A 23,859-nucleotide genomic window follows, 5' to 3' on the forward strand; every position below is an offset into this window, starting at 1 on the left:
GTTGAATGCTGAGCTATAGTCAAGAGCATTCTTACATAGGCATTCCTCTTGTCCAGATGGGATAGGGCAGTGTGATGGCGATTGCATCACACTGTTTGTGTGTGTGATTTTCCCTGTCACATTTAGTCGATTGAAAAGCATGAGCTATTGCACACCCAAACAAGTTAGTAAAGGTGCTGACTAACATATATATATATATATATATATATATATATAAGCTCCCATTAATTTATTGGGTAAACCACCAACGTTTAAGCATCACTGTGCCTGCTTCAGGGTAATGTCATGAATGCTTGAACCAGGTTATGTAGACAAACAGTGCAATTAGTGCAACCAATGACCATAGTAACCCAGAAGAAACGTTGGTGGTTTACTCTACCCAATAAATTACCGGGAGCTTATATATAGAGTGTGCAACTCTCTGTCACACTTAGTAACACATAATTAGTAACACATCAACTTTTAAATTGCACCAAAAAAAAAACTGCTAAACAAACAATGCAGAATTCCGAATGCGAACACATACAATATAATATATTCTCCAAACAATAGAAGTCGCTCGTTTGATAACTGATATTCGTTTTTACCTTTACGGCCACCGTACTTGCATGTTGTTTTCGTTTGTGTACGTTGTTAGCTAGCTAGTTTACCATAATCTGAAGATATGGCTGAATATTCAAAAGTGAAAACAACAAAACTTGTTTTGAAAGGACTAAACAAGGGGTGAGGTTATTCCTCAACATCGAATTCAATATGTGTTTGTGTAGAAGATGGCGAATCAAGCTGGCTAATAATGCTATCTAGCTAGCTATCATTAATCGACTGACCAGGCATTAACAGTTAGCTACTGGCTAATGTTAGCTAGCTAACTGTTTGCTATTTTCCTTTTCTCCCATTTCTAATTTGACCTGGCTAATATTGATCCACAATTGTCTTGTAGAAAGAAGAAGAAGCACAAGGATAAGAAGAGAAAAAGAGACGATGCAGAAGATAAACCGGATATTGTTGGTATGTTGTTTGCTGGTAAATCTTGGCAGCTAGCTAGCTAACTAATTGAAAATGGTTCTTATGATATTCCACAAAGTACTAAAAAATAATTTTTCTTTCTGCTTTCTAGGTGGATGGTGGTGTATCAGTGGCTTTGGGGAGATTACAGGAACGGTTGCAATAGAGATGCAGACTAATTCCTACATCCATGCCCTGGATACTGGTCTGTTCACAGTTGGCGCACCACATCAAGGTAAGAAAAGTGAGAGAGAGTATCTTTAGCTAAATGTACCCAATATTTCCTTTATAGTGCACTACATCTCATCAGAGCCACGTAGAGCTCTGGTCAAACGTAGTGCACAATAATATAGGGAGTAGGGTGTCATGTGTTTTGTCATTAATGCATGATGATGCAGATGCACACAATTTGCTGTATGCCATACTAGGTTGTTATGCTACTTGATTGGACAGGGGGAAGTGTTTCGTAAGGCATTTTGTCTTTTGTTACATGACTGAGACGATAAGGTCAAATTTTTAAGTGTCAGTGATGTGTGTGGGGCGTGATCATAAAATGTTATGCTTGAGTAAGTGGTGTATGGGAGCGTTGTACTGCCTCAACCCAGAGGCTTTTGTGGTACAGTCCGTTAGGCGTTCACCTCTGCACTGTATGAGCTAGGGTTCGATCCCTGTTACAGCTCTCACTCTTCTGCTCCACCTGTTACCAGGGAGCAGAGGCAGGGGGCAGGGAGGGAGGTTGAACCTAGTGGAACTTTTGATTTGTTTAGATACAGATTACTGTTTGAGACTGTTATGAGGCACAAGCAGTGGAAGAGATTGCTAACCACGGGTATCAAACGGGGCGTCTGCACAATTCAAGACCTAAGGGTAAATTCATTTGAATTCAATCACTTTTTGACAGCACCCCTTTTGATTTGAACTAAACCTTTCTATACATATTTGCCCATTGTAGAAGTGCTCAGAACGTTACTTTTTGTAGTAGTTTGACAACACTGTTTGTAAGCTTTTAAATGATATCAAACTCAACCGTTTATCTTTTCCAGTGATGAAGACATGGATGTCTCATGGTATGGTGGGGTGTGCAAAATGGGTCAACTTTGAGCACCTTTATCTCCTGAATGTTTTGGCATTCAGGTCCAAAAAATCACTTTCTGACAAATGTTTCCATAGGCAAACATGTATGGAAAGTTTTGTTTAAATCAAAAGGGATGCTGTCAAAAAGTGATTGAATTCAAATGGATGTACCCCTAATACAAATATTTGGGGCACGGTTACTCATCACAAGACATGAGTACTGAGTAGCTTTAGTTTGATCCACTAATTTGAAGGGATGTCCACATAATTTTGTATATATGACATTTCATGATGGAAAACTGACTTGTTAAAAAAGATTAGGTCTACTTTGAAAACATGTAAGAGCTAGAGTTATTGTACAGTCTGACAGAAGGTAGTTGCGTTTTTTAAATTTTTATAATACAGGCTGTAATACAGGACAGTTATGTATGTTTCTCAGGAACCTGGTGGTGCAGTCACCTCCCTTATTAGAGGGAGCAGGTCATGCAGTGGGTGTTCAAGAGTGTGCAGGTCCTTTGCCAGGTGCACTGCAGCCTGCTCTGCAGTGACTGGAGCTGTGGTTGGACTGCGCCACCTCTGGAGATAATACTCAGGGCCCTCCTCTGCACCCTGTCCAGTTGGGCCTGCTGCTTTTTATTGCATCCAACTAACAGCACTCCACCGTATTCCAGACCAGGCCTCACCAGAGTAGTATATAGACTGACCAGATCTTCAATGGGTAGGCCAGTTCTGGTGAGTACAGTCAAAGTGCAGGCGATTTGAGGCCTTCCTCACAGGCTGTGTGTCACCACTGAGGTTAGTCTAGATGAAAACCAAGATACTTGATTGTTGTTACCACTGGTACTTCCTGTCCTCCTAGTATGAGTGGTGCAGGTTGTGGAGGGTCTCTCGAAAGGCATATCTGGATTTCCACAGACCCATTCAGGAGCATGTTATTGGATGTGGCCCACTCATCCAGCTGCTTTGCCTCCAAGCCCATGGAAGTGTCCTCCTGGATGCTGGTTAGTGGTATATGGCTCGGGACAGCCCCACATCATCAGCATACCCAGTGTCACTGAAGACAACTTTTTGGGTGGACATGTGAAGGAGAAAAGGATATGGTGAGACCACGCCCTCTTGTGGCACCCTCTGACCAGGGGCTGAATGTGCCATTCATCATCACCCTCTCCCTTCCTCCGGTGGTGTAGCTGTGGAGCCAGGCTAGTAACCACGGACACAGTTAAATGTCAGCCAGATTTTGCAGTAGCTTTGGGAGGGTAGTTTGGCAAGCTACCGCCAAAACACTTCTTAAATCCCCTCATCTCTGTAGCATCTACAGCTCAGTGTTCAACACCATAGTGCCCTCAAAGCTCATCACTAAGCTAAGGACCCTGGGACTAAACAGCTCCCTCTGCAACTGGATCCTGGACTTCCTGACGGGCCGCCCCCCGGTGGTAAGGGTAGGTAACAACACATCCGCCACGCTGATCCTCAACACAGGGGCCCCTCAGGGGTGCGTGCTTAGTCCCCTCCTGTACTCCCTGTTCACTCATGACTGCATGGCCAGGCACGACTCCAACACCATCATTAAGTTTGCCGATGACACAACAGTGGTAGGCCTGATCACCGACAACAATGAGAAAGCCTATAGGGAGGAGGTCAGAGACCTGGCCGTGTGGTGCCAGGACAACAACCTCTCCCTCGACATGATCAAGACAAAGGAGATGATTGTGGACTACAGGAAAAAGAAGAGGACCGAGCACGCCCCCATTCTCATCGACGGAGCTGTAATGGAGCAGGTTGAGAGCTTCAAGTTCCTTGGTGTCCACATCACCACATCACCAACAAACTAACATGGTCCAAGCACACCAAGACAGTCGTGAAGAGGGCACGACAAAACCTATTCCCCCTAAGGAGACTGAAAAGATTTGGTATGGGTCCTCAGATCCTCAAAATGTTCTACAGCTGCACCATCGAGGGCATCCTGACTGGTTGCATCACTGCCTGGTATGGCAACTGCTCAGCCTCCGACCGCAAGGCACTACAGAGGGTAGTGCGTACGGCCCAGTACATCACTGGGACCAAGCTTCCTGCCATCCAGGACCTCTATACCGCATGGCAAGCGGTACCGGAGCGCCAAGTCTATGTCCAAGAGGCTTCTAAACATCTTCTACCCCCAAGCCATAAGACTCCTGAACATCTAATCAAATGGCTACCCAGACTATTTGCATTGCCCCCCCCCCCCCCCCCCCCCCCCTTTAAACGTTGCTGCTATTCTCTGTTTATTATCTATGCATAGTCACTTTAATAACTCTACCTACATGTGCATATTACCTCAATTACCTCAACTAACCGGTGCCCCCGCACATTGACTCGGTACCGGTACCCCCTTTATATAGCCTCGCTATTGTTTTTTTGCTATTTGTTTTGGTATTCTTTCTTTTTTTTTAATTTTATTTATTTAACCTTTATTTAACCAGTTAAGCCAGTTGAGAACAAGTTCTCATTTACAACTGCGACCTGGCCAAGATAAAGCAAAGCAGTGCGATAAAAACAACAAACACAGAGGAATAAACAAAACATACAGTCAATAACACAATAGAAAATCTATATACAGTGTGTGCAAATGTAGTAAGTTATGGAGGTAAGGCAATAAATAGGCCATAGTGCAAAGTAATTCACCCAGCTCCTCCGCACACTCCACTGGCTTCCAGTTGAAGCCCGCATCTGCTACAAGACCATGGTGCTTGCCTACGGAGCTGTGAGGGGAACGGCACCTCTGTACCTTCAGGCTCTGATTAGTCCCTACACCCAAACGAGTGCATTGCGTTCATCCACCTCTGGCCTGCTGGCCCCACTACCTCTGCGGAAGCACAGTTCCCGCTCAGCCCAGTCAAAACTGTTCGCTGCTCTGGCACCCCAATGGTGGAACAAGCTCCCTCACGACGCCAGGACAGCGGAGTCACTCACCACCTTCCGGAGACACTTGAAACCCCACCTCTTTAAGGAATACCTGGGATAGGATAAAAGTAATCCTTCTACCCCCCCCCCCCCCCCCCAAGAAAAAAGAAGAAAAAAAAAAGAAGATATATATTGTAAAGTGGTTGTCCCACTGGCTAGCATAAGGTGAATGCACCAATTTGTAAGTCGCTCTGGATAAGAGCGTCTGCTAAATGACGTAAATGTAATTACAATTTAGTATTAACACTGGAGTGATAGATGTGCAAATAGAGATACTGGGGTGCAAGTGAGCAAAATAAATAACAATGTAAATAACAATATGGGGATGAGGTAGTTGGGTGGGCTAATTACAGATGGGCTGTGTACAGTTGCAGTGATCGGTAAGCTGCTCTGACAACTGATGCTTAAAGATAGTAAGGGAGATAAGTGTGTCCAGCTTTAGAAATCTTTGCAGTTCGTTCCAGTCATTTGCAGCAGAGAACTGGAAGGAATGGCGGCCAAATGAGGTGTTGGCTTTGGGGATGACCAGTGAGATATACCTGCTGGAATGCATACTACGGGTGGGTGTTGCTATGGTGACCAATGAGCTAAGATAAGGCGGGGATTTGCCTAGAAGAGATTTATAGATGACCTGGAGCCAGTGGGTTTGGCGACGAATATGTAGTGAGGGCCAGCCAACGAGAGCGTACAGGTCACAATGGTGGATAGTATATGGGGCTTTGTTTTAAAATTGCATTGTTGGTTATGGGCTTGTAAGTAAGCGTTTCACTGTAAGGTCTACACCTGTTGTATTCGGCGCATGTGTCAAATCAAATTTGATTTGATTTGATCCCTAGCAGTTCAGCTGCTGAAATCGACTGTGATTCAAGTGACTTGCACCAATGTTACCAATCAGAATCTCTAACTTGGCGGTTCTGCACAACTCAAAACAGGTTGGCCCACTAAACTAAAGGCATCTTCATGTCTCAGGAAAAACTCATGGGAGCATAGTTTCAATGGGAACTTGATTTGCTTATAATCATCATACATTATGGTTATTGTAAGGTTTGGTTTCGCAACTGGTAGCTTGAGCACACATTGTTTTTGTTTGTGAACTTAAACTGCTTAAGTCAAGGCGGTGTGGTGTCTTGTTCAACCGTTTTAGATGGCAACTTCACTCAGGTTGTTAGAATGAGTCACTCTAAAATGACTAAGTCCTTAAAAGATTTCACTTTGTTAAGCCTTGCATTTCAAACTGAAATAAAAGTCATTTTTGAAATGCAAACCAGCCCAGCATGTTGCTTGCATTTACTTAAATTGTCTGCGTCAGATTCTGTAATCTGGCATTATAGGCATAGCAAATGGAGCTGGTAATTGTCAGGAATGAATGAATCCCAGAAGAGAATGGAAGAAAATCTCCCCATGGAGCCCAGTTTTCTCATGTTCCATTCTATTCCAATACGAAGAGAGGAAACCAAAGAGCCGTAATGGACGTCGCGTTCCATTAGCGTGGCTAGCCTGGCAAAGCGGCAGGCAATTTTTAGTGTCATTCATTTGTGGAGAATGGGGGGGGGTAGAATTCACTAATTGTTTCCTCCAACTTCATTTTCTTGCTTTTTCGATGACCGCTGCATTCGATGGCTGCCTGTGTGCCTGTGTGCAGTACCAAGCGTTTTGAAACCAAAACCAATTTTGTCCTAAACGGTATAAGATTTAGTGGCGTTTCGTTCTAAATCAATTTGAAGTCACACTCTGAGAGAGTGGACACGGAAAATAAAAGGGAGAACTGAACTACTATGTTGTTTCAGAAGCTATTAGGACACTCATTTCTGCACAGTTTGCCAGGTAATGGTTTAGAGAGGAAGCTGGAATTGCTCCTCCACACACACACACACCAGGCATTAATCTATCTCTTTGTCCTCTCAAGCACGTTATTGGATATCATCAATATGAATCCGGTGCTAGCTACGATTTATGGTGCCCATCCACTTGTGGAGGCAGGAGGACAATTAAATAATTTACCTGGAGGAAATGTATTGCACAGCTCTGTGATGGGTTAGAATTCAACAAGGTAACAGGCAAAGAGCTCTCTCTCTCTCGTCTCATGGTTTATGGATATCAAGATCCACATGAGTATCATTGACCTAATGTCATTGTGATTCCTTGCATCTTAAATGGATAGTTTTGCAGCACAACATTTAAATTGGTCACACGTTTTCATACCACCAAGTGGTATTGTGTCTAGGGTCCACAATAGATAGCATCTGTTGCGAGTATCCGGACCCACTCATTAGGCTAAGGTGAAAACTGTAGTCCACAATCCAAAATGAACGGGAAGGATTGGCACCAACCATTTAATTTCGATAGTATCTTTACCATTCCAAGTTGCCGTGCATGAAAAGTTAGAGGAGGGACATTGCCAACGTGCTGGAATCACATCTTTGAATCCAGGCTCACAGACGACATGCTTCGTCTCCCCATCGTTAGCCCCACTGACTAACAGGCCAGAGCCCCATTACAACAGCCCCTGAGCCTCAGGCAAAAGGCCTCGACTTGGGGGTGGAGCACCTAGCCTAACTAACCAAGCTATACTAAATGGGAGTTTCCAGGCAAAGATTCTCTGCCCTAAGGCGAGACATGTTTGAGAAATGTTCAATAAAACCCATCCACCCTCCAAAGACAGAAATGCAGACCTGGGATTCAGCGCACGGTTTTCTATTGAAGAGGGAGAAAGAGTGAAAACGGCCAGGAGATAAAAACATGAACCATTCCTATTCCCTTGGTGAGGCTCTGACTCGGGAGGCAGGCTCATTTAAATGAGATGAAAGAGCAATGGAGTTTCAGGGAGAGAGAGAGAGAGAGAAATGTTTCTGCACTTTTATGGGATTTTCAGTAAGAAGGAAACCCGTCTAGAATAGTTTAGCCCTCTCAAGCTGAGAAACGCCCTCAAGGTGATTAGTCACTGGATGCAGGAGAAGTTGTGAATGCCCTCTGTGTAAACTCAAGGGTCACATGGAGATATAGGCATGCTTTAGGGGATGGAATATGATTAGACTATAACCTGTCTATCTGATTATTGTGGTCTGAGAAACATAGAGGTATGTGAGCCTAGGGATATTATTCGCTATCCCAATGTCCAATGATTGCACACAGAGGTGTGGTTTCCCAATTTACATTCGCATCAATCTGTCCTTGAAATTGACATACTTTCCCCCCTCCTTAACTTTCCCTAACGTTGTGAGAACCTGTGACGGTCACATCCTTACGGAGTGTGTTTCTCGGTATGATTAACTAGCTTCCTTTCATCAATGGCCACCGATCTGGCAGGACATGATAGGTCAAAGCAGTAGGGTAGAACTCCATCCACAACTCCATATATCACTGATGAGAAAGAAAAGGGCATAAAGCTGTAGTGGGCAGTAATATTTGATATGTAATAGTAATATGTGAATATTCAGTATATTATACAGTATATACATAAAATGTGACTAAGCAATTAGTCTATTCAAATGTTTATCTGACTCCATAAAGATAATTAATATATACAAGCAAGCATTAGGCAATATTCCAAGCATATAGATCCTAAGGTGAACTTACAGGACAGTGCATGAACAAAGAGAGGCTTACTAGGCCAGAGGCCTAGAAGTCTAGGAAATGAAAATTGATTATACAACCTTCCTCCATGGACTGGATACAGGATAAGAGGAAGATAAAAGGCTTTTAATTCAATTTCTAACATCTGAAGGGTTAACCTTTCAACCCAAAACCAACCACCGTTGACCAATCAAATGATCCCGAGTGGTGCAGTGGTCTAAGGCACTGCATCGCAGTGCTAGCTGTGCCACTAGAGATCCTGGTTCGAGTCCAGGCTCTGTCGCAGCCGGCTGCGACCGGGAGACCCATGGGCGGCGCACAATTGGTCCAGCGTCGTCCAAGGTAGGGGAGGGTTTGGCCGGCATGTGGGTTCGTTTCCCACGGGGGGCCAGTATTTAGCATCTGCTAAATAACTAAACATGTAAATGTAAGTTGACAGTAACCTAAACACTCCCAGGCCCAATCTCCACACAATGTCACAGCATCTAAAGGCTTGTGTGGGGGATGAGACCAATGTAAATCAGACAGAATTTCTAAGAGGACCATAAAACCTTTTGCATATAGTAATTCAGAGTTCACCCTGTACAGAGACAAATAACCACAAAGATCATACATACATATAGTTAGCATCAGAGTTATCCTCAGTGAACAAGTTTCAGATAGATACCAAACATGGATACTATAGCATTATTCTATTAGTCCTCTGCATACTGTTACAGAGATACATTTTGTCCCCTTAGAGGGGGAAGGGCTGACTAGTCCTTGGGCATTGTCCTTTTGTTCCTGGACCATTTGCCATGCAGCTCCAGGTGACAGAGAACACATAAATTAGGGCCGAGCCTGCGAAGCCAGAGAAGAGTTTTGGAACTCAGGATAAGGATTGCCTGTAATTTTACAGCTGTCAGGGTGGATATAATCTCTTGTGGACGGACTACGATGACTAACGAGCGACAGTAGTCCCGGTGCTTTGGTTTTCTGTCGCTGGTTATTTGGCAGTATCAGGATTGGGTGCTTAAATTGGGGCAGGGATTTCAAGCAATGATTTCAAGTGGAACATTTTTTGAAGGGGTGGAGCCTTTAGCTGAGAGTTTCCGTTTAAGGGAGTGGAGACTTCTCTAGTTTTATAATATCCGTTTTCATACATCTCACCCCAGAACCTAATCGAGCATCTGATGCAATTATGCAAGATTGGAGGTCTGGGTTTCCGAGATTAGGGTGGGTGTAGGCGATCAATAGCACACAGCAGCAACATCGTGTAGCCCAAGGTTGTGTGTTATTAATGACCATGAAGCATTAGTAAAACATGAAGGCTCTACGTCAGTACGTCTCAAGGGTAGACCCGCTGCTAGAGGAAATTATGCAAATTGTCTGTTTTCAGAATGGCACATTGTTATTGTATGTTAATACATCTGAGATCAAATGCATTGTACTGGCACCACTGCGACAGATTTATTTGTCTTCTTCAAGATCACGAACATGGCGAGAGAATGTGAGAAATGCTAATCGTACACAATGTTTCAACACTGAATGTTAAGTCGGCAGAGCCAAGTTCCCAAATGTTTGAAGTGATAATAAAGTGACATCTTTTTTTAATCCTCATTAATCCAAAACGAAGGCTCCTCTCTGATAAAAATAAGGAAGATTTTTTTTTTTTTGAAAATGCTCTGATTAGAAAATCAATCAGTGATTCGTGACTCTAAAAAGGGAAATGTTGTCTTTGATATTTTGCAGACGATGAAGGGCCAGACCCCCCGGAGCAGTTCACTGCCATCAAGCTGTCAGACTCTAGGTGTGTATGAAAGGAGTAAATATCACCTATGCACATTTTATGTTGACTTCCTCTCTCCAAATCTGAATGGGAAGTGTCCCCTGGTGAGTTATAATAGACTTCGGAAGAACAATTACAGTCTCTGCAGGTTTACAATTTTATTAATACAAAATTGGATTTAAATTAGAACATTGTTGTTCAAATGGTCTTTATCTTTAAATAGTCTTTGGAAAAGTTTTTAGAGACTCAAATCAACCTGCCAGTATCCAGGAATGAATATTGTTCTCCTGTGTTTTTCCCCCAGGGTAGCTCTGAAGTCTGGCTATGGGAAGTATCTAGGGATCACCTCGGAGGGGGTCGTGGTGGGGCGTTCCGACGCCATCGGCTCCCGGGAACAGTGGGAGCCTGTTTTCCAGGACGTGAGTGAAGCAACTGTCAATAGAAAAAACTTCAAAGTCAATACATACAAAAACTGTGACATAATGCCATATCATATAGTACTTGTTGCATAGTAACCCTAGATATAGATAGGCCTTGTTTACCTCACAGCTTGTTGCTTTGTTGATGCGTATTGGAGAGAAAGTTTGACGCTCTCTGCATATAATTGAGCTTTTACCTCGCGAATGGAGTATCAGCATGAGGTGAAACTCATCTGTCAACTAATCTCTTCATTTCATTTCTGTTTGTTTTCCATTTTTTAAAACTAATTTCTTTCTCTTTCCCCTGTTCCAGGGCAAAATGGCTCTCATGGCAGCAAATAGCTGTTTCATCTCCTACAGTGAAAGTGGGGACATTGAGGCTAAGAGCAAGTTGGCGGGGGACGACGAGATGGTTAAGGTGATGTATATATTTCACAAGGTCGCTCCATAATCCCCCCCCCCATCTATACTATAGAAATGACATCCCCATGGGGGAGTCTGAAGTTGGTGACGGAAAGAAAAAACTAAATGTCTCTGAACATTAGGGTGGCAGGATATTGCTATTCAACTTGCAACTGTTTTATTTTTTCCCCTCTCTCTCTCGCCCTCTCTCCTTCTGTCTCTCTCTATGATGATGAACAGATCCGGTCATGCGCGGAGAGGGAGGTCAAGCGGAACGACGACATTGCAGACGAGGACAGGGGCAACGTGAAGAACTGCGAGCTCAACTACGTGTATGTACTGTCTGTCTACCTACGTCACACTCACAGTGGCTGCAACATTTGCAGCGGTAATCATACAAGGTGGGGATTCCATGCCCTCTAGTCTAGAGAGGTTGTAACCCTTGTTGTATGGCTCATCTTGTCCAAATGAACATAAGAAATGGTAAAGGAAAATTCCACCCTAAAACTATCTTTAGTATTTGTTTCATTAGTCCATTGTTGATATAGTCCCAAAATGTTTTGCATGTCAGCGATCAAGTTTTAAGATGTGTAACTTTCAAAATCAGAAATACAGCCGGTATGATTCATTTTGCATCACTGGCTGCATATCTGTATTTTGAAAGTTATATATCTTAAACATGATTGTTTTTTTGGGACTATATCAACAATGGACTAATGAAACAAATACCAAAAGATCGTTTTGGGGTGGAATTTTCCTTTAAACTTCACCTACCAGTTCTCACAGTGGGGGGGTGAAGCATTTTATGTAGAAAAGACAGCGAGGAAGGTGGAGGGGTTGAACACTGACCTTCTGTAGACAGACAGTGATTTCCCTCCGTTTTCACCGACAACCTTCCGCTCTGGTGAGATTTTGACAACTAAATCACAGGCCCTGATGCGTGAGGAGCAGGTGCCACCTAATCAATCCCGCTCCCTTAAAAGGCCGATTGATGGGCCAACGCTACGGGGATGGAAACGGGAATGAGAACGGAACGCCGCTGCCGCTTTTACGGCCTGAGGCGGCCCATTAAGTTCTGAGGGCTAAGCGTGAACAAGGCTGTCATTGTGTTCCATTTCTCCTCTTCCACCCTCAACTTCGTGTTAAATTTTTTATCTTCCCCTGTTCTCGCCATAGTTTTTTATTGTAGAGGAGGAAAACACAGGGGAAATGGACTCATCATGTTGACATGAAGATAATGGCTGCCCTTGAGCCCGTCATCGTGATGTAGTGCTTAGCATCCCCGAGCGTGTTGCATGAACAGAGCGCTGCCCGTGAATCATAAACCACTGTAACCACTGCTAGAGGGACTAAATGTCGTTAAAGCGCCTGGTAAAAACCAATGCGTTTGTTTGCGGCCCCATTGCACTCTGTATGTATCTACTATCAGGATTGTTTACTTCAATGGAAATGGCACGGTACTAACGAGTGTAAGTCGCTCTATACACGTTTGCATTCACATTTGTCATTGATAATGTAGTCAGGTTTATGCCCCAGAGAGTGCAATATTATTTATATTCCGGACTCTGACATTGCTCGTTCTAATATTTCGTAATTCCTTTATTTTTATTTTGGGGATTTGTGTGTATTGTTAGGTATGACTGCACTGTTGGAGCTAGGAACATAAGCATTTCACTACACCCGCGATAGCATATGCAAAATATGTGTACGCGACCAATAAAATTGATTAGATTTTTGTTCAGTGTCGTTATTCTTTGTGTTTGATAGTGGTGTGTGACTGGTCCTTCCATGTCTTATCATGAGGCTTTGTATGATGACTGTGTGTGTGTTTGTTTGTTTGTTTGTTTGTGTGTGTAATAAGTCTCACTGAACACAGATTTCTGATATTACAGAAAGAAGTTCCAGAGTTTCCAGGACAGGCGGCTGAGGCTGAACGAGGAGGACAGCACCACACTGAAGATGGCCCGGAAAGACGGGAAGTTCCACGAAGAGCTGTTAGACAGGTGGGGGAAAAACATCTCATAAAGAGGCAAATCCTAAACTTCTACTTAAGTCTAATTTTCATTCAGTCTCCCATTGACATCAATGCATGACTAAGTGAAAATTTGATTTCAGTGGAGTTAGCTTCCCCAAAGGAAACAACCACACACAAACTGGTTTTAATAATCAACAAATCCAAACATCCTTTCCAAGAAATCACTCTGGAACTGGTCCAAATGACTGTTGACATGACTCCTACTGATGGCCATTTAATAGCAGGAGTTGGTCAGATAATTGGTCAAACTGCCAACACACTCGAAACCTATTTGCACAAACCTGTTTCAATTCAACATGTTGCGACAAGCTGACTTGTCACGTGATAGCTATTTACATTGTCTGGTGGATAGTGGTGATGTAAGGACTGAAAATAACCACTCTTGCCTTTTTTTGTTTGTCCACAGGAGAGCCAAGATGAAAGCAGACCGATACTGCAAGTGAAGATACAAGAGTTTATGGATTGTCCACTCGTCTTTGAATTTCTTATGTTAAAATCAAAAAGTATTTCCTTTTTATTCGTTTGGTTGTTTGACTGGCATTGATGAATCTGTTTGATTGTTTGACTGGCATTGATGAATATGTTTGATTGTTTGACTGGCATTGATGAATTTGTTTTGATGTAACTTTTTATCATGAATAAATTGTATTTGTTTAAGAGATAGTAAATTGTGGGATTATTGTGTAATTTCAATCCCTAAACCCCTTCCCTAGCTGGCTGCTCAGAAGACGGAGTAGCTTGTTTCACTGGGTTTCCCTAGGCGTCATCTCTCAGATAATAAACTGGATTGTATTCGAGAGATTACCCAGTGACCCATTTTCCTGTAAATCATTGCCAACATGCCTACTACCACTATCTTTGTTTTGCCCTAAAAAACTGCAGATCAGTAGATCTGTCAGATGTTTGGGACAGTCCATTGATGTTTGTTTATTAGGAAATACTGTAGGGAAGAGTGGGGTAAGTTGAGCCATTTTTTGCTTTCAGCATCACTCTGTCAAGGGAAATATAGTATTATTTCTAACAAAGACATCTACATATATTTCAGGATGTTGTGTATCCCTGGAAATAATCAGAATGAATGTAAACATTACAGTTTTGAAAACATAGCTTGTCCAGAAAAAGTGGTGTCTTGACAAAACTTACCCTGGGTACATTGGGGAAAAAAGTATTTAGTCAGCCACCAATTGTGCAAGTTCTCCCACTTAAAAAGATGAGAGAGGCCTGTAATTTTCATCATAGGTACACGTCAACTATGACAGACAAAATGAGGAATACAAATCCAGAAAATCACATTGTAGGATTTTTTATGAATTTATTTGCAAATTATGGTGGAAAATAAGTATTTGGTCAATAACAAAAGTTTCTCAATACTTTGTTATATACCCTTTGTTGGCAATGACACAGGTCAAACGTTTTCTGTAAGTCTTCACAAGGTTTTCACACACTCACAATTCAACACAATCACAATTGCTTTTTTTGTATTTTAATCATATTAAGCATATTTTAACACAGGCTTAACACCTAACAAACACTTGGTACTTTTAACATAGGCTAGGCCCTGTTGTTACCTCATATCCCAGGAATAATGCCTTGCATTACACCTGGGAAGAAAACATACTTCCATTTTCTCAACTTATCCCAACATTTTGACTATATTAGCCCACACAGCTACAAGGATGCACTTTAATGCTAGTTTTATGGCCTCATATTGAAGCTTATAGAGGCACAAACTGATGTATAGAACAATCTTACAATAATTTACTTTGGTTTTGATACAAGCGTCATGAAACCTCTTAACACAAATTAATTTGACTTGTTGAAAATCTGTTTTTTGGACCTAACTTGCTTATTACTTTTTCCATGCGGTTTCTTTCCTCACATACTATTTATTTTGTATTCGGTTTCCTAGAAACAACGGTTGCTCAGTTTACCCCTGGCTCAATTTACCACACTCTCCACTACAGCTTCAAGGTGTGAATATGGCAAAGCTCCTCAGTTTTAAACTATTTTTAACAGCCTTTGATGACAAGCGAATTTGCTTTAAAAAGTAATTTGTCACACACAACCCCTTTCAGTTGTTTTATGAGTAACCTGTGCCGAACTTTAACTACAATAAGCCCATTCTATTGCTCTTTAACTGCCAGTCATGTCATGTGCTTGTTTTCACTTCAGTATAACAATCAGGAATGTACCAGTATCAGGGATGGGAGGACATATTTATATATTTTCACATCAGTAGAAGCCTATTTATACACTTAACCATTTTTATGTGTAATAAGCGACATAAACAAAACAAATAATGTATCTGAATCAGAGAAAAATTAATGTATAAAATCTGTTGAAGCCGCCTGCCCATTGTGTAATGGTACGCTCCTCTCAAATCACGAGGAAAGCATGCACTTCCGTATTTTGAAGCGGACCAAAAGTTAGAAGAAGCTTCACACACAAACAACGGGGCACAAGATGAATTGGTTGTGTTCTCTTCTCTTGGTGTCCTTATCTGCAGTATCGGCACAGTTTGTGCCACCGGTAAGTGCATCCAAATACTGACTATTCTGTCATCAAAATATTAGTTAGCCTGAGTGCTAGCTAGAAAGTGTGTCTTCACCTGAACAAAGCTTTGCTTTCTTTCGCCCTCTAACAGTATACCGAAGAATGTCAGACGGGCATGTACCCTCCCAAAGGTCCAACGTAAGTATTGCCATTAGTTAGTCACAGTGTGCTTGCTAGTTGTCCAAGGTGCTGTCAAATGTCCAACTAAACAACTTGCATAAGTTTTGTAACACCTGGCACAAGCTCCTAGCTCATGCATGAGGCGGCACACCTTATGCAAGGTAAACAGGAAGTGTTTGTATTGTGTATAACCAGGTGCATAATGTCATTAGCTACCTGCCTCTGTCCATTGTAATTGCACTGGGGCAACTATGACTACTTTAGTGACTAATGTGAATGAGTCTCACATGACAATATTGTGCAATACCACTTTCAGGGGATAGGAAAGTGACCTCAATGTCATTATGCATCAATCTAAAATGTCTCATGTCACGGTTTTGATCAGATTCAAAGGGTCCGTCACCTGGTACACAATAGACCTGGATTTGCCCCCCAGCGAAAGATGGAAGCTAATCATCACTGACAAAAAAGCTGAGGTGAGAGTATTACATGTCTTGTTCATATCAATTTCAATTACGTAAATGTATTTACTATAGGATCAATACTTGTACTGTTTTCTTATTCACTATTTGTCTGGTTTTCTTCAGTTGGTCAGCATGATCCAGGCTATCAGGGATTTGGCCAACGCTTTCGTTCCTAGTGGGAAACTAATAGATTTGGTCGACAAGGACTTGGTGAGAGCGTTTGATCATTTCACTGGAAAACTCTATTACACCTCATCTCATAAAATAATTTCAATTATTGTTTAATTTGATCATGTAACTGTTTCTCCATGACTAATGGTTTTGTGTGTTCTGCAGCCTTTGATAGTGAGTACCCTTCCCTACCCATTCAACGAGGAAATAAAAGGAATTGCGACTGCCTCGGGTGTTCCCCTTGGTAATATACAGTAACCCACAATTGCCTAATTTCAACCCATGACCGTAACTTCACTATCATTCGGTCTCTAGTTTCTGTCTCACCTCCCTCCTATTCTGATTGTATTATACATGTTTCATTCCAGGCGAGGTTGTCCTCTTCAACATCTTCTATGAGGTCTTCACGGTGTGCACTTCTCTAGTGGCAGAGGACTCAAATGGTAAGTAACTCATGTTATGTTATGACACATTTGAATCAATACTTTAGTTATGCAGCAAGTACATGTCATCATAGTAGGACGTGATGCTTGAAATTCTCATGTACACACAGCATTTTGGTTTCTCCTTGCATTGTCATAGGTAACCTTATCCATGGGCGGAATATGGACTTTGGACTATTCATGGGGTAAGAATGTCACTGCTACGGTTTAGTGACAAAAGAAGGCATATCAAGGGTCCTACCACACATTGTTTTGTGCTCCATTGTGTTAATAGGACACTGTAGCTATTACAAACCCAAATCACTAGTCAGTCACTGATTTATATAATGTGGTTATATAATGTGGTTTGCATTTGTTATTTGGATGAACAATACCTTCTAACCAATGTGATTTGTTTTTCACTGGTTTTCTGTCAACTTTTTTTTCCCAGTTGCTACACCGTTTTATTCTTTACTGAAAATAATCCCCTTATATTGTTTCTTTCTCTACCAGGTGGGACATGAAGAACAGGTCCTGGCTGATAACAGAGAAACTCAAGCCTCTGGTGGTCAACATCGACTTCCAGAGAGGCAACAAGACAGTCTTCAAGTCCACTAACTTCGCCGGCTATGTGGGCATGCTGACTGGCATCAAGCCGGTGAGTTCCAGTCTGCTCCGGGCTGCATTCAGCAGGCACAAATGGAAGAAAGCAACATTTTCAAATGGGAACATTGTCAGAAATCCCTTTTCATGCCTTTAGAACGTGACCCTGAAGTGGTGTCTTTTTAGCCAATGATGACAGAAAAATAAATGGCTTTCTTACATCTGTTTTAATATCATGGTAGTTGTGAAACAGTGTAATGTTTGACACTTTTTTTCACATTTCTCATTTTCTTTGAAGCATGTTTTCACTCTGACCATGAATGAGCGCTTCAGCCTTGATGGAGGATACATCGGTGAGCTATAAAACTCTCCCGGTCTCTCAATCAGTACATTATAGACCTGTGATGAATGCGGAGCGGGGAATGTTAAGTGTGTCTGTCCTTTCTCAGGGATCGTGGAGTGGATCCTGGGGAATAGAGATGGGATGTGGATGAGTTTCCTCACTCGCTCAGTCTTAGAGAATGCTACCAGGTATCTTTCCACTTTCATGGAAGTATCAAATTACAATATCATGTCAACCGTATTTATATGTATATGTTTTGTTATTGAAGGTAATAATACCCATTCTTATTCTTGCTTTAATATGATGGCAATACTTAGTGGAATCAGAGATAAGGGCTGTATTATGGAGGAAAACCTGAGTACATTCAAGACCAGCATTTTGAAATGGAAATTTCTTTGGTCTCACAAACACACCCTCTCTTTAACCCTGTGTGTATGCAGCTACGAGGAGGCTAAGCACCTTCTGGCCCAGACCAAGCTGCTGGCCCCGGCCTACTTCATCCTGGGAGGGAACCAGACGGGCCAGGGCTGTGTCATCACCCGCTCCAGAGTCCTCAGCATCGACATCTGGGAGTGAGTGGCTAAAAACACTATATTACTATCCAATTTCAACTACTGAAATTGTCTATAAACACACTACTAGTGAAGCAGGGGTCTCTAACTTGTCATGGAGAAACACTGGATGTGCAGGCTTTGTTCCAGCCCAGCACTAGCATTTTTGATTTGAAAAGGTCTTGGGGGTGGGAACAAAAGACGGCACACCATTCTATTCCAAAATACCACATTTATGCTGTTGGAAATCCTTGAGTCCAAATTTCAACTAATGAAAGTAGATAATGATGCCCAAGATCACCTTGCATCACAATAGTCATACAAATCATATTGTTAAACACTGGGTTTGTAAAACATTCAGGGATGTGATCAAGACTACAAAAGCAGGGAAATCTGTCTAGCCGATAGGTTCGTTTCTATTACATAAGGATACATGTAGATATTCCTGATTTAAACAGGAAGCATCAAATTCCTAAACATTGTACTCCTGTGTTTGTTGTGAAGGATTGATCTGAAGCTGGGCCGCTGGTACGTTCTGGAGACCAACTACGATCACTGGAATGAGCCTCTGTTCTTGGACAACCGCAGGACTCCAGCCATGAAGTGTATGAACCAGACCATGCAGGCAGTGAGTACTGAGTACTACAACCATAGATAAGCCATAGATGCATAGGTGGGCAGACTACCAACCATTCCATGGCTGAACAAAAAGTCAACTCTATAATTTGGCTCTGCTCCTTACATTATATTTCTGGATGTTTGTTTTAATTTCCTGTACAAAAGGAAATCGGACTCAGTCAAGAAAGTATCTTTGTGCTAAACAAAGTGCTAAGATTATTTTCCCCTTTCCTTTCTCCTCAGAACATCTCACTGAAGACCGTGTACGACGTGCTGTCGACAAAACCAGTCTTGAACAAGGTGAGCCCTTATTTACTGTTTTATCATTAATCAACCATATCGCAATGAACCATTCAAAGTATTTCTATCGATTCAATAAAAAGTGTAATGCATAAGTCCGGAGTGACATTGACTTCTTCTCGTCATTGCAGTTGACCACATACACCACGTTGATGGACGTGAACAAGGGAAAACTGGAATCCTACATCCGTGACTGCCCCAACCCCTGTATGCCCTGGTGAAGCCTCCAACACAGACCTCAGATCAGTTTCTAAATGATCTATTGCACAGAACGGTGGTGGCTTCAACTGATTCAGAAACAACTGGAGAATCATGTTGTACATATTTCAAGTCTTTGCACTGTAACTAACTGCTCTGATCCAAATATTGCCTCAACCTCAATTGCTTAACCTGTAACACTCGTATCCGTATACAGGGTAAAAATGGCAGATTTGGGCACTAATAAGCCCCTAAATTGGAACATAGTGGCTGTACAGTAACATGCTATACATGACGTCAGAGCTCTGGTTCTCCGCTTCACAGCTCTGTATGGGATTTGACTGACAGCCATTCTGAACTTGAGCACCACACTAAAAGAAGTTGCCTAATTACCGGAAGGGCTGGGGGCAACTTTTGTAAAAAAATTAAAGAAGAAAAAAAAGGGAAATGTTGGAAATTTAAAATGACTATGCATTTTGAAAGATGAGACGTTGAGGATTATAATAAATACCGCTTTGATGTCATATAAGCAAGCCAAACACCTGAGAGTCCAAATGTGCACTTCACATTTCCAAATCAACAACTCATGTCTATACAGTGTCAATGTTTATGATCACTATGCTTGATGTAGTTACAAGATGACATGTCATCATACCCTTGGTTGTTCTGAACAGAATGAGCCCATTTGTTTATTGAAGAAAATTCACTGCACCTGAATGCACTCAAGACTCCTTTCTATGCGCACCAAAATTACGATCTATTGCCTTGAAAGCCTAACTAAGATCGTATTAAGTTAGCTAGTCATGTGGGCAATAGAACAAGCATTAAAAGCATGCCCACCTGACCCAGTTTGCAATTTATAATGGACAGTTTTTGGATTGCATAAACAGTAATTGTGTGATGGCGGGGATACAGGGTTGCATTCCAAACGAAACAAGTGTGCTCTAGTTCCTCAACGGCACAGCTAGGAGAGCTAAAAAAAAAAAAGTGTCTTAGTTGCAGACAGTCATAAGTGCATTGACATTTCTTAGAAACTGTCCATGCTTTGGAGGTGGGTGGACCGAGACACCAGGTAGTCCTCACTCAAACCCTTGTAAAAATGGTCTTATGTTGCACATACCCCACATTTTCCAGGAATAGTCTTGTTACTGGATGTATCTGGATTTTTATTTATTTTTAATTTCATTATCAAATGTACACAAAGTACACTAAATGGCTAAAATGCAAATAAAAATGTGTAAAGTTTGGATTCAGTTGTCAGGTGAACGGTTGTGTACTCCCTTGGTCTAATAATTTCCCCATTATATCCATACTGTTCCCTTTCAATTGCTTCCATGGTCATGCATATGCTTTTCATATTTCTTCTGTAAGAAACATTTCAATTTAGCCCTATCCATATAGGCTAATTCCCACAAGTGTAAAGGGTTAACAAATGGCACCTCCATTTTTGTATGCTGTTCACTGCTTTGTTACAAATTAACAAACACATAATTATATTAGCCCATCATTATTTCTATCATCGATAAGAGCCTACACGTTCTACCGCGGTAGGGATGATAAGGGAGTGCTTGGTGAGGAAACGCCTCCGTTCACCTATTCTATATGGCGACCGCTTTTCGATTTACGGGTCACAGAGAAGAGGACATAAGGAGTTAAGAAGAGGACAGATTTTTACCCAATTGAGAAAGTGTCCAGGACACGTGTTAGCGCCAGGTATAAACTGGGCACATGAAAACATTGATCAATCAGTTCATAGTTCCAATTTTTTTGCATTCAAGTAATCTGATTATGGGTCTTTTATGTCTACAGACTTCCAGTAAACTACACTAGTTAAAGACAAGCCACCGCTTTGAAAAGTTCCATCATTTTATTCTTTAAAACTACATACAGTAGTTAACATCTTTAATTACATGGAAATCATGGGAAACTGCTCCGAGAAACAAAAGCAAAACAAAAAGAGATATCAACATGCCTACAAAAGGTAAAACTAAGATTTGGAAGGGAAAAGGTAACATTAAAATAGTGCAGTAAAGATGACCAACAGCCCCATGACATGAGAAGGAAAAGATGTTAGGTGCCAATGTAGTCTACAGCCAAAGGTGATGCAACGCCTCACCAGCAGCCTGAATCTAGTTTGAAGTCGTACTTGTAGTTCTTTAGCGTTGTAGTTCTTAAGAGTTCAAAGGGTCAATTGCTTGAAAAGCATGGGCGCTAGCGAGAGAATAAGGCAAGGCCAAGAACACAAACAAATAAAACAATTCAAAATGACAAAACCGATTTCAAACTGATCCCATATCCGGAAAAAACAGAACTAAGGCGATTTTCAACAAGTTTGCTAGACTAGAGGATTCAAACGAGGCTTGTTAAACTTTATACGTAACACAGCAGCATAGAGCGAGAGAGAGACCCCACCCTAAAACCCCAAATCAGCAACAAATCATAGAACACATTCAGGAATCAGGGGCCATATGTATCAAGCGTCTCAGAGCAGGAGTGCTGATCCAGGATCAGGTCCAGCTTGTCCATACAATCAATATGTATTATGATCTAAAAGCCCAAACTGACCTTAGATCTTCAGCACTCCTACTCTGACGAGCTTAATAGATACAGCCTCAGGAGTTAAAATAAACAAAACCGTATTGGTTACATTACAGTTATAGTTGTTTTAACCATTGTAGTTGTTTTGAACTGTTTCGAGCGCAGCTTAGTCACTGGCACGTCATTACATTTCTCGCCAACCCTTGCTACCGTCCAATAAATCAAATCATTAAGTACCAATAGGAGTCTGAACATCTTTAGGGTTATTCTGTAGTGGTCAATGAGACGGTGGTCATTCGACAACGTTTGTACAAGACGGTCTCTTCATGCACTTTGTGCACCTATCGTTTCTGTAAGAAAGATGGAGAAAAAAGTAGTAGAAGGATTCTATCTTTCTAGAGATATCGTAAAAACACAGCAGATGGATACAATAGTATAAAGTATAAATAGCCATTCATAACATAGTATATAGCCAACATTTACTTGTCTACATGACAGAATAATATCAGTTCTGCAACATACATTTATTTACCTGGACATTCTGTGAAGAAGTTGCGCTCTACCGGTTTCATGAAACAATTTTGAATTGAAAACTGTGCCAGACAGTGCATCATTTCACTAGGTACTTGTCTGTACCTACCTGGTTCTTTGAGTGTGTGTCCATTTCCCACTAGTCCAGCCAGTGTGTCAGTGTTCCCACTGAGGATCTCAGCAGACAGATTATTATTCTGCTGTTCCTCGACTATCCTCTTCTGGAGCGCCTCCTGTTCATCACACAGAGAACATTATTAGATTTCATAAGACCAATGATCAGACAGTTTGTAAGAAGAGGAAAAGGGAAGTGGACGTATCGACAACAGGGGAAATGGAGTCGTTCTGGCTAGTCCCACCTCACATATGACACTGAGCTGCATGGGTAAGTCCTCCACTTTGACAAAGTCTTCCTCGTCTGACTTCTGGCTCGTGTTTCCTGATCCCACCTCCTGCATGAATTAAAATTAAAGCGTTAGAGTATATAAATCATAAAGAATTAAAAAAGTATAAATCATAAAGAATTAAAAGGGTATAAAGCATAAATAATTAAAAGGGTATAAATCATAAAGAATTAAAGGGTATAAATTATGAAGAGCATTTGGAGAAGTAATAAAGACATTGGAATACATAAAATAAAAAAAATCTAATTACAGACTTGAATCCAATACAATTTTTGTAGTAAAAAAAAAAAAGAGGGAAAAAAAGGACCATAGGTCGGTGTAGTGGTCTTACGTCTATGTTGATCATGACGGGTGACTCTGTGTCGGGGCTGCTGCTGCTGCTGTTTGAGCCCTGGGAGTGGGAGCCCTCCTGGTTGTTGGTGGTTGCTGAGGCCGTACCTCCCTGGCTCTCCCCCTCTGGCCTCCCGCGCTCCACACCCTCCGCCTCACGCTCTTCCTCTGGGGAGTCCACCACCTCGATGGACTCGGACTTACTGCTCTTGACTGGGGGGGGGATAATCAAGCAGGAAAGTTTAGGACAGACAGGCGAAGGTGAGGAAAAAAGGAGGGTGGGAGAGACATACAGTGGGGGAAAAAAGTATTTAGTCAGCCACCAATTGTGCAAGATCACCCACTTAAAAAGATGAGAGAGGCCTGTAATTTTCATCATAGGTACACGTCAACTATGACAGACAAATTGAGAAGAAAAAAATCCAGAAAATCACATTGTAGGATTTTTAATGAATTTATTTGCAAATTATGGTGGAAAATAAGTATTTGGTCACCTA

At 41.8% G+C, this 23,859-nt stretch overlaps 3 protein-coding genes across 5 annotated transcripts in view; 2 read left to right on the plus strand and 1 right to left on the minus strand.

Moving 5' to 3' along the window:
• The first annotated feature begins 585 nt into the window (after nt 1–585).
• Nucleotides 586–13,873, plus strand: LOC311112315 (protein FRG1-like). Its single transcript, XM_084155377.1, has 9 exons — nt 586–723; nt 941–1,008; nt 1,118–1,240; nt 10,324–10,381; nt 10,665–10,779; nt 11,093–11,197; nt 11,422–11,513; nt 13,074–13,184; nt 13,623–13,873. The coding sequence occupies exons 1-9, from the start codon at nt 665–667 to the stop codon at nt 13,657–13,659; spliced, it is 768 nt and encodes a 255-aa protein (XP_084011503.1). The 5' UTR covers nt 586–664; the 3' UTR covers nt 13,660–13,873.
• Nucleotides 13,874–15,593: 1,720 nt separating this feature from the next.
• Nucleotides 15,594–20,806, plus strand: LOC311112310 (acid ceramidase-like). Its single transcript, XM_084155371.1, has 14 exons — nt 15,594–15,745; nt 15,861–15,907; nt 16,275–16,365; nt 16,477–16,563; nt 16,690–16,768; nt 16,893–16,967; nt 17,107–17,152; nt 17,460–17,604; nt 17,848–17,902; nt 17,999–18,080; nt 18,333–18,464; nt 18,948–19,071; nt 19,305–19,361; nt 19,493–20,806. Exons 1-14 carry the CDS (start codon nt 15,680–15,682, stop codon nt 19,580–19,582), a joined length of 1,176 nt encoding a protein of 391 aa, XP_084011497.1. The 5' UTR covers nt 15,594–15,679; the 3' UTR covers nt 19,583–20,806.
• A 579-nt stretch (nt 20,807–21,385) lies between these two features.
• The window catches only part of LOC311112305 (pericentriolar material 1 protein-like), a 36,788-nt gene continuing 34,314 nt past the window's right edge, over nt 21,386–23,859 (minus strand). For all 3 annotated transcript variants that reach the window (XM_084155362.1, XM_084155363.1, XM_084155361.1), the window contains 4 exons: nt 23,364–23,575; nt 22,988–23,080; nt 22,738–22,861; nt 21,386–22,447 (listed from right to left, as the gene is read on the minus strand). In XM_084155362.1, coding sequence (XP_084011488.1) covers nt 22,422–22,447; nt 22,738–22,861; nt 22,988–23,080; nt 23,364–23,575 — 455 coding nt within the window. In that variant the 3' untranslated portion in view covers nt 21,386–22,421. The remainder of the gene's footprint in view (nt 22,448–22,737; nt 22,862–22,987; nt 23,081–23,363; nt 23,576–23,859) is intronic.

This window comes from Coregonus lavaretus, assembly GCF_964263955.1.
Source record: "Coregonus lavaretus genome assembly, chromosome: 38".
NCBI classification, from domain to species: Eukaryota; Metazoa; Chordata; class Actinopteri; order Salmoniformes; family Salmonidae; genus Coregonus; species Coregonus lavaretus.